Source organism: Dipodomys ordii, unplaced genomic scaffold (genome assembly GCF_000151885.1).
Source record: "Dipodomys ordii isolate 6190 unplaced genomic scaffold, Dord_2.0 Scaffold261, whole genome shotgun sequence".
In the NCBI taxonomy this organism is placed as follows: domain Eukaryota; kingdom Metazoa; phylum Chordata; class Mammalia; order Rodentia; family Heteromyidae; genus Dipodomys; species Dipodomys ordii.
In genome coordinates, this window is record NW_012267477.1 from 113,923 (window position 1) to 123,783 (window position 9,861).

Consider the following 9,861-nt stretch of genomic DNA (forward strand, 5'->3'; position numbering starts at 1 on the left):
CTTCCTTCCTTCCTTCCTTCCTTCCTTCCTTTCTTTCTTTCCTTCTTTCTTTCTTTCTTCCTTTCTTTTCTTTCTCTCTTTCTTTTCCTTCTCTCTTTCCTTGAATCTCTTTTTCCTTCTCTGCTCCATTCTTGCCTCTTTACTACAATTAGTAAAAAAAGCATTACTTTGTTGGAGGTGAGGCAGGAGAGGAAAGTGGTACATCAGCAAGGGAAGGAGTAACTGTAAAATTACAAAACCAAAAACACCAAAAAAAACAAAAAAGCATTACTTTATTGGTCACAACAGTGTGCATGTACATGTGCAATTCAATAATACAGAAGGCCAACAGAAGAAGTGGGCTTTTTCTCTGACCCCCACAATGAATAATCTCATCTACTTGCAGATATCAGCATCCATCTCTCTAGATTCAGGTTTTCTACTCCACAGTAGAAAATCAACATGGTCATTGTCCTGTTCTACATGGATTCCAGGCTCTATTTTCCTGCTTCTCCAAACTGTGAGTATTGGGTAGCCATGCTTTCTCCAAGGTCATTTCTATGTGGAGTTGGAGCAGCACTTCGCATCTTGTCGGTGGCTCAAGTTATTTCTTTCCATCTGTTTTATTTACCTTCATAAAACTTTATTAGTATCATTTCAATTCCACAATTATCTTTGTACCCTAACTTTGTGATTATCGATGAAGAGAGCTTCGTCTTTTCTCTTCCTCACATAGTCAAAATTTGTCATATTAAAGGAGAAATTCATCTTATTCTCCTCCTCCATTTCTTCCTCCATGTTTACCTCCTCCTCCTTCTCTCAGACTCCATTTTTGAGCAAGTTAAATATATTACACAAATGGAAGGCCATTTTAAAATATGTGATTTTAAAATAATCTATGTTGAGCCATATAATACACCACAATAACAAGATCAGAAACAAGGTAATATGAGTACAGTAGTTGAGAATATTTCTTAAAGTCAACAGCTATTCATGATAATTCAAAAGCTATTCATGTCTAAGAAAGACAGAACTAATGGGAAAATATTTTAGTGGTTTAAAGCATATGTAAAAATCTATGACAAATATCATACTCAGTGGTGAAATTTTTCACATTGTTTCTTAGCAGTGATATTAAATGCTGAAAGGTTACTATCACTTCTTTACTTACAAAGTTATACAGGATCTCTTCCTCCAAATTATATAAAACAAGAAATAAAAAATTAAATTGAGAATTGAAGAAGAAAGCACATTATTTCCTGATGAAATCTGTACAAATATTTTGAGGACTAAAAACTAAATTAATGTATTTCTTACAATGTATTTCTGTTTAGATTAATTAGCATTTCTCCACTTTCCAAATGAACCTCAATTAATGCTCACACACTCCTCCCATGCTGTGAGTTGTGTCATTTATTGAATCAGGAGAGGCATTGGCATGTTTATACTGCTGCAGAGAGTTAGAGTAGAGAGAATTCTGCCAAGCTACTTTGACCAACATCTTCAAATGATCTTCAGAATCTGGTTGCATCAGAGAAACCCTGCCAAGGCGTATAAGGAGGAGCAGCTGGGGCAGCCCAGCCTCTCACTTCTGCTTCCTTGGGAGGTTTGTGTTATGACTTGTATCACTGTGGGAGGAAGCTCATCATACTGCATACAGTAATAAGTGGCAAAATCTTCAGCCTGCAGGCTGCTGATAGTAAAAGAGTAATCTGTCCCAGATCCACTGCCACTGAACCTGGATGGGACACCTGATTCTAAATTGGATGCTCTATATATCAGCTGCTTAGGAGCTTTCCCTGGTTTCTGCTGAAACCAGGCTAAATACTTGTTAATGCCCTGACTGGCCCTGCAATTGATGGTGACTGTGTCTCCTGGAGAGGCAGACAGGGAGGATGGAGTCTGGGTCATCTGGATGTCACATTTGGCACCTGGCAGTGGAAACATAAACACAAATATCTACCTTGATAATCATGTTAAAAGAGGAATTCCCTGAAGTGCCAGTCAGCCCTGATGCACAAAGCTGAGTTAATCCCAGTACTGCCCTTTCTTACCTGGGAGCCAGAGCAGCAGAAGCCCCAGGAGCTGAGCAGGGGCCCTCATGTCCATGCTGTGTGCTGACTGGGACTGAGTTCTACACAAGGTGAAAACAGCCTTTAAGAGCAGTCCACTGTTGTGGTCAGTAGGCTGAGCTATGGGCACATGCAAATCAGCAGGGTGGGGAGGGCGGGCTCAGCTGCAGGATTGGCTCCTCTCTCATCACAGGCCTTGCCTCCACAGATGTCCCAGACCATTCAAAAAAAATATAAATTTGTCTGCAGAGCATATGTTTCTCGCTGGTGATCTTTTGACTGTAGCAGACATTTTTAAGATTATTTTCTAAATGTATGATGCTCAGAAGCAACTAGTATAAAACAACATATTTGAAAAATATATTGGACCATAGTCTTGTGTCTTTTTAGATCTTTAATTCACTCAGTAATTCTTACTGGAAAAAAATTATCTTGTGTTCTTTTTACCAAGTGCTTATACCTTAAAAATTATTTTCTTTCTTTCTTTCTTTCTTTCTTTCTCCTCTCTTTCTTCCTTTCTCTTCCTTCCTTCTTTCCTCTCCCTCTTTTTTTCTTTCTTCTTTCTTTATTTTCCTTCCTTTTTCCTCCCTCCCTCCTGCATTTTTCTATCTCATTCTCTTTCTTTTTTTCTTTCTTTCCTTCTTTCTTTCTTTCATTCTTTTTCCTCTTTCAGTTCTTTCTTCTTTCTTTCTTTGATTTTCCTTTGTTTTTTGTACTTGGGGCTTGAACTCAGGTCTGGGTGCTGTTTCTTAGCTATTTCTCTCAAGATAATGATCTACCACATGATCCACACTTCTGTTTCTGGTTTTTTGGTGGTTAATTAGAAAAAAAGTCGCATGAAATTTCTTGTGCATGCTGTCCTTGAAGAGCCATTCTCAGACCTCACACTCATGAGTAGGTAGGATGACAGGTATTAGCCATGGGCACCTAACTAAAATTAAAATGTTTCACTTCTGTGTGTATGTATGTAGGGACATGTACTTAAGAATAAGACTTAAGAATACTGTCCCTCATATTTTGTGCTCAAGGCTACCACTCTGCTATACCACTCGAGCCACAGGTCCATTTCTAGATTTTCCCTGATTAATGGGAAATTAAGGATCTCATGGACTTAACTGTCTGGGCTGGCTTCAAATTGTACTCCTTGGATCTCAGCCTACTGAGTAGCAAGAATTACAAGCATGAGGTGTCAAGCTGTTTAATTTCTTTAAAGAACAAGATAATATGAAACATACTGAACCTATTGAAAAGTATTTTGTGGTAGTTTTAGTTATGACCATTAGCATGTAAGTTTAAGCAAGTCATTTTTAAATTTAATTTTTTTGTCAAGGTGATGTACAGAGGGGTTACAGTTACAGATGTAAGGGAGTGAGTGCACTTCTTGTCAAACATTGTCATTCCCTCTCTAGCTTTTCTCCCACTTTCACGTCTCCCCACATCCCCTGTTGTCTTGTGAATATTGCTGCTGCATTGGTTCACCTTTTGTCCTTTGTCTCACCATTTTGTTGCTCCCTGTCCCTTGGCTATTCAGATAAATGCATATACAATACATTGTACCAAAATCAAACCATAGGGGGAAAAAGAGAAAAATGCCAGAAAAAGAAATAACTTCACATAGTACATTAAGAACCAAAACAACAACAAAGAAAAACCTCTTGTTTCCATATCGTGGAGCACATTTCACTTAGCATCATCTTTTTTGTTGTTGTTGTTTTTTCGGCCATGGAGCCTGAACTCTGGGCCTGGGCACTGTCCCTTAGCTCTTCAGCTCAAGGCTACCACTCTACCACTTGAGCCACACCGCCACTTCTGGCTTTTTTTGCTTATGTGGTGCTGAGGAATCGAACTTCATGCATGCACGGGAAACACTCTACCACTGAGCCACCTGCTCAGCCTCACTTAGCATCATATGTACATAATTATTGAGCTCTTGTGATTCTCTTCTAGGAAATTTTATGTGTCTTCTATCTCTAGTATCTAAATAGACTGTACTTTCTCCTAATCTGAAACCTCTCATATGTTGTCACCTTTGTGACATTTGATAGTACTACTCACAGTTGGACATGAATACTGCCTTTTTTTGGGTGGAGTCTGCTCGTGGTGCCTGAACTCTGGGCCTGGGTGCTGTCCCTCAGCTCTTCAGCTCAAAGCTAGCGCCCTACCACTTGAGCCACACCGTCACTTCTGGCTTTTTCCTTTTTGCTTATGTGATGCTGAGGAATTGAACCCATGCAAGTTAAGCACTCTACCACTGAGCCACCTTCCCAGCCCCATATCCATGTATTTTTATCTTTTCCCAATGAGTAGAAACATCATGGCTGCCAAGAAACCAGTATGGCTGTTTGCATCTTTAGGAGAAACTCTTGATCTCTTCCCAAACCAGTAAAAATGTCCCTGAAGAAACATCTTGGATAAAAATGGATAGAAATTTGGCTGGGAAGTTGGCTCAGTGGTAGAGCGCTTGCCTTGCATGCCTGAGGCCCTGGGTTCGATTCCTCAGCACCACATAAGCAAAAAGAAAAAAGCCAGAAGTGGTGCTGTGGCTCAAGTGGTAGAGCGCTAGCCTTGAGCTGAAGAGCTGAGGGACAGCACCCAGGTCCAGAGTTCAGGCCCCACGACCGGACCCAAAAAAAAAGTAAAAAAAATGGATAGAAATTTGATTAATCAGATATCATATAATGCCATTTCATTGGACAGTTCAGCCCAGTTTAATAGCAAGAGGAGACATCTTTGCCTTCATCATGTACATCCCAGAGTCTAGGAACTCAGAATCTTAGTAATACCTCACAATGCATCCAAGTAGGATGAAGAAGGCAGAAACCATGGACCCCTTTACTGTGGTGGGGGAGGAACAAGTCAGGCCCCAAAGTCATTTTTGTAATTATTCATGTGGTTTCCCTGAGTGTGGAGATGTGAAAGCTGACCTCAACTTTCAGACACTGGAAGAAACTGGAGAGATTTGGATCAGGACTGTCTATCCAGGGCTGGCATTCTTGCTCTGGGCTATAAAAGAAGCAGTCCCCCTCCAGAGTGATAGACCTGAGAAAATGGGGTAGCAAAGGTCCTGTCCATTGGTAGCTTTGGATTCAGTGAAGGAAAATGCTCACCACTCACTGGAATTGAACCCAGACAAAAGACGAAGACCAGGTGGTGAGACTGAGTCATCAGGAGCTAAGAGTTTTGCTTGGTCTGTGCAGCTGGCTAACTTCCCTGCTGTTCTCACCAGTCATGAGGAAGGTCAGCAAATGTCCTTCATCCAGAGTCTACTCTAAGCCAGCATATCTTCTTAGACACATAAGGAGGACATGATGATCAAGTGTGTAAATTTTAGGTTTATTGTGTGTCTTGCTCATTGCTGAGGACTCTGAAAAGCAGGTTCTGGATAGCACTAAAATTTCAAAGTTTCTCCTTTCCCAATTCCTTCCACATACAATTATAATTGTATAATTATAATTATATATACTCATACAATTATAAGTATAAGGTCTTGCTTATATCACTAATATTCACTTATTTGACTGACTTACCAAAGGCTAGAATGATGTAAGAATTAGGAAGTCATAATATTTAGTAATCTTTAAAGAGCACCTTAGGAAGAGCAAAGGCTTAGCTTCTGATGCTTGTGGTCAAACTGAAGGTGGAAATAGTTTTCTGGAAACGTTCTAGAGGTAGATCATTAAAGGTCCATACTGACTGGAAGAGGAAAGTATGGAAATCACCTTCAATATAATATAGAATTTTGCCTTATATTTTTGGACTTTAATAATGTATCTATGTTGGGTATAGTGGCTCATAACTGCAAGGCCAAGTACTTTGATTGAGAGAGATAAGGAAGATGACAATTTGAAACAATTTGAAGGATTATTACCATTAACACGAAGTTTTGTGGCAGGGCAATGGGAAATACACACTGAGAGCATCTGAGGAATTGTCTAAAAACCCATGGAAAGGCTGCAAGATCATGAAAGAGTGAACTCATGGGGAAAACTATCCCTTGAGAAAAGATCTCCTCCAGGTAACAAGCTCAAAGAGGGACACCTGGAAAGTCATTTCACTGGGATTCATTTCACCAGAATTCTATTTGCAGACAAGCTTAAGGTACCTGGAGACCAGTGGAACAGAAAAGAAGACCCTCCTAGAAATAAACCCACAAATCTATACCAGCTTTAAAACATACATGTGAGAAAAGAGAGTCTCATAAAAACTTGGTGATGGGAACATGGATGAGTACATATAGAAGACTGTTTCTACTTCTCTTATCTCACCATGAAAAAAATCAATCCAAAATGGATCAAAGTTATTAATGTGAGATGTGAAACTTTGCAACTACTATAGGAAAAAGTCCTTGAAGATAAAGGCACAGGTAGTTATTCATAAACAGGACTCCTGTTGCCCAGGAAATATGGGCAAGAAATGACACATGGGACTGCATCAAATGTAAATGTTTCTGCATATCAGTAGGCAAATGAGTATGTGTGTGTTTGTGTGTATGTGTGTGTATGTCTCTGTGTGTGTGTGTATATACGCACATGTATTTGTGCCAGTACTAGGGTGTGAACTCAGGGTCTGCATGCTGTCTCTGATCTTCATTTTTGCTCAAGGCTAGCACTCTACCACTTGAGCCACAGTGCCAGTTCTGGCTTTTTCTGTGTATGTCGTATTGAGGAATCAAACAAATATGAGGCAAGCACTCTACCACTAAACCACATTCCCAGCCCAGGAAAATAATTTTTAAACTAAGTTATTTGTTTTCCATTTTTATACATTGTGGTATTTATTAAGAAAGTTCATTCTGGGGTGATGATGTGACTCAAGTGGTAGACTGATAGCCCTGATAAAAGGAACTCTAGGACAGCACTCAGGCCAAGAGTTCAAGCCTCAGGACCAGCAAATTAAACAAACAAACAAGCAAACAAACAAATAATCTTTTGCTGAGCACTGGAGCCTCCCACCTGTAATCATAGCTACACTGGAAGCTGAGATCTGAGGATCATGGTTCAAAGCCAGCCAGTGCAGGAAATTCTGTAAGACTCTTATCTTCAATTTATCACATAAAAGGTTGGAAGTGGTGTTGTGTCTCAAGTGGTAGAGCACTAGCCTCAAGCAAAAGGAGCTCAGAGATAGCACCCAGGCACAGAATGCAAGCCACATGACTGGGGAAAAAATAGAAAATAAAAATATAAGAAAGTTCTTTCAATCGCTTATTGCTGCTGTGTAGCATTATGAACAACACAATTCCCAACTTCTAGTAGTTTCCCCCAAGACGTAATTAAGTTTTTTTCCCCTATGATCCCAGATTGGCAGACAAAACTTAGAAGCAAATGGAAGTGAATTCTAGGGCCTGCACTTAGGTGGAATATTTCTAAGAGTATGGAAAAAGAAACAATTCTGGATTGTCAGGTATCTCAATCCATCCTTATGATTATTAGCATTGCTTGTGGAAGCCCATTTTTGAAATCCTTATCCCATCTCTGGTTTCCTGAAAGTTGCATCACATGGGGTCCTTTCATTATATTTGAAAAACAGGAAAGACCTTGGTATTTATTGACATAAGCAGGCTGACACCTCAGTTCTGAGGCCTACAGCATCACCTTGAGAGGTTGCTGGGGCAGGTGAGAGCATCAGCTGCCTCCCATTGCTTTTCTACAAGTAGAGAATCACAGGATTATGCAGCCCAGACCCTAGGGCAGCTTCATGAAATCATAGAATCCCACACTCCTAGTTCCAACTTCACTGGTTACCTCAGGAGTTAGGAAGCTAGTGATGAGACTCATTTCCTGTATTTAAACACTTCCTGCTTGGAGAATCATGGCTGGCTTAAATTTTACTGTGTGAATACCAAAGGATGCCTTCATATCAGAAGATTCAATGGCATGTTTCTGGGGCAGAGGAGGAGAAAGAGATGGAGATGCAGAGGATCATTTGAAGAAAATTCAATCAAAAGCTTGCAACAGTGTTCAGAGCCAGGTTGCATATTAGAAGCTGTGGTAGCTGGTGGAGGCACAGGAGGAGCATTTGGGGTAGCTCATTTCTGCTTCACTGAAGGTTTATGGTATGGCTCATATCACTGTGAAAGGTGCTGATGCTAATCAAAATGAACTCCAAGATAGGGACACAAGAGATTTTATCTTTCCTGCTGTTGTTTTCAATGTACTTATAATGTACTATATGATATTTTTTTGTTTCTTTTGCATGGTCTTCCCCCATGGTATGACCCCTGTTTTCACTATATTTGATTCTGGTGCCTGTGTCTTGTATATATACTTCTGTAATTCTGGGAGGGGAAGGGAAACAACAAAATGCTGAAATAAGGATACAGGTTAACTCACTGTAACAGTGAGATGTACAGGGCAAAATGTTGAAAACTTTACAACATTGTGTGGGGAGAGGGGAGTTGGGTAGGTGAGGAGGAAAGGGATGGTAGGGGAAAAAACAAAGGAGGGGTAAGAATGCTTGATAGGAAATGGACTCATGACCTTACTCATATAACTGTAACCCCTCTGTACAGTATCTTTACTATAAAAATACATAAAAAAGAAAAGTACTTCACTGATCTCTGATTGAAATCTGGGCCTGGGCTCTGTCCCTGCACTCTTCAGATCAAGGAGAGTGCTCTACAGCTTGAGCCACAGTGGCCCTTCCGGTTTTCTAGTGGTTTATTGGAGATAAGAGTCTCATAGACTTTCTTTCTCTGGCTGATTTTGAACCATAATCCTCAAATCTCTACTTCCAGAGTAGCTAGGATTACAGGCGTGAGCCACAAATGCTCAGCAAGGCACTTAAAACACAGTAAAGCGTTTAATCATAGGGAAAAAAATGAACCTCAAAAAGAATCTGTTTTAGAATGCGCTGAAACCTGCAGGCAGACTGTGGGGCAGAGGGGAGGATTCGAGGTCACCTGCTGGGGTATAGAAGCAGATTTGACACCTCCCCTGGGTGTCTAGACAGGACAAGGACCTTGGTGAGGAGACCTCCATCTTCACAGGTAGATGATCTGGGGTCTGAAGGAATATTTCTCTGCTTAGCTTTAATGAATAACATATCCCAGTCTTGGAATGGCAATAGCTCAGAATAAATTTCGTGTATTAAAAATAACCAACTTCGATTAGCTGGCTTCTTTCTACTTTACAAATGAACCCAAATTAATGCTCTCACAGACTCATCCCATGCCACAGTTTGTGGGCTCTACTGAATCAGGAGAAGCATTGACATACATAAACTCTGTCTACTCCTGACTGAAAGGTAGAGTAGAGAGAATTCTTCCCAGTCACTTCTACCAAAATTTCAAGCGACCCTCAGAGATGAATCTGAGAAGCACTGTCAGCAGGTAGAGGCTGCAGGAGCAGCTGGGGCAGCCCAGCCTCTCACTTCTGCTTCCCTGGGAGGTTTCTGTTATGACTTGTATCACTGTGGAAGGATAACTATAACCCTGTGTACAGAAATAAGTTGCCCCATCTTCAGGCTGCAGGCTGCTGATGGTAAGAGAATAATCTGTTCCAGATCCACTGCCACTGAACCTGGATGGGAACGCAGAGTCCAAATTGGATGTGCCATAGATCAGCCGCTTAGGAGGTTTCCCGTGTTTCTGCTGAAACCAGGCTAAATACTTGTTAATGTTCTGACTGGCCCTGCAATTGATGGTCACTGTGTCTCCTGGAGATGCAGACAGGGAGGATGGAGTCTGGGTCATCTGGATGTCACATCTGGCACCTGGCAGTGGAAACATAAAAACAAATATCTACCTTGATAATCACGTAATGAGAAGCCTTCCCTGAAGTGCCACACAGTCCTGATTATACAAGGCTGAGTT

The 9,861-nt window shown here is 40.8% G+C and overlaps 2 gene segments (V, D, J or C); both read right to left on the reverse strand.

The window, feature by feature from the left end:
- The window catches only part of LOC106001070, a 15,089-nt gene extending 13,001 nt beyond the window's left edge, over positions 1 to 2,088 (reverse strand). Inside the window, 2 exon segments of the V gene segment in view lie at positions 1,609 to 1,910; positions 2,034 to 2,088. Of these exon segments, the coding sequence occupies positions 1,609 to 1,910; positions 2,034 to 2,088 (357 nt within the window).
- Positions 2,089 to 9,324: 7,236 nt separating this feature from the next.
- On the reverse strand, positions 9,325 to 9,741 carry LOC106001055. The segment is given in 1 exon segment: positions 9,325 to 9,741. A coding segment is annotated over 1 exon segment (417 nt).
- Positions 9,742 to 9,861: the final 120 nt, after the last annotated feature.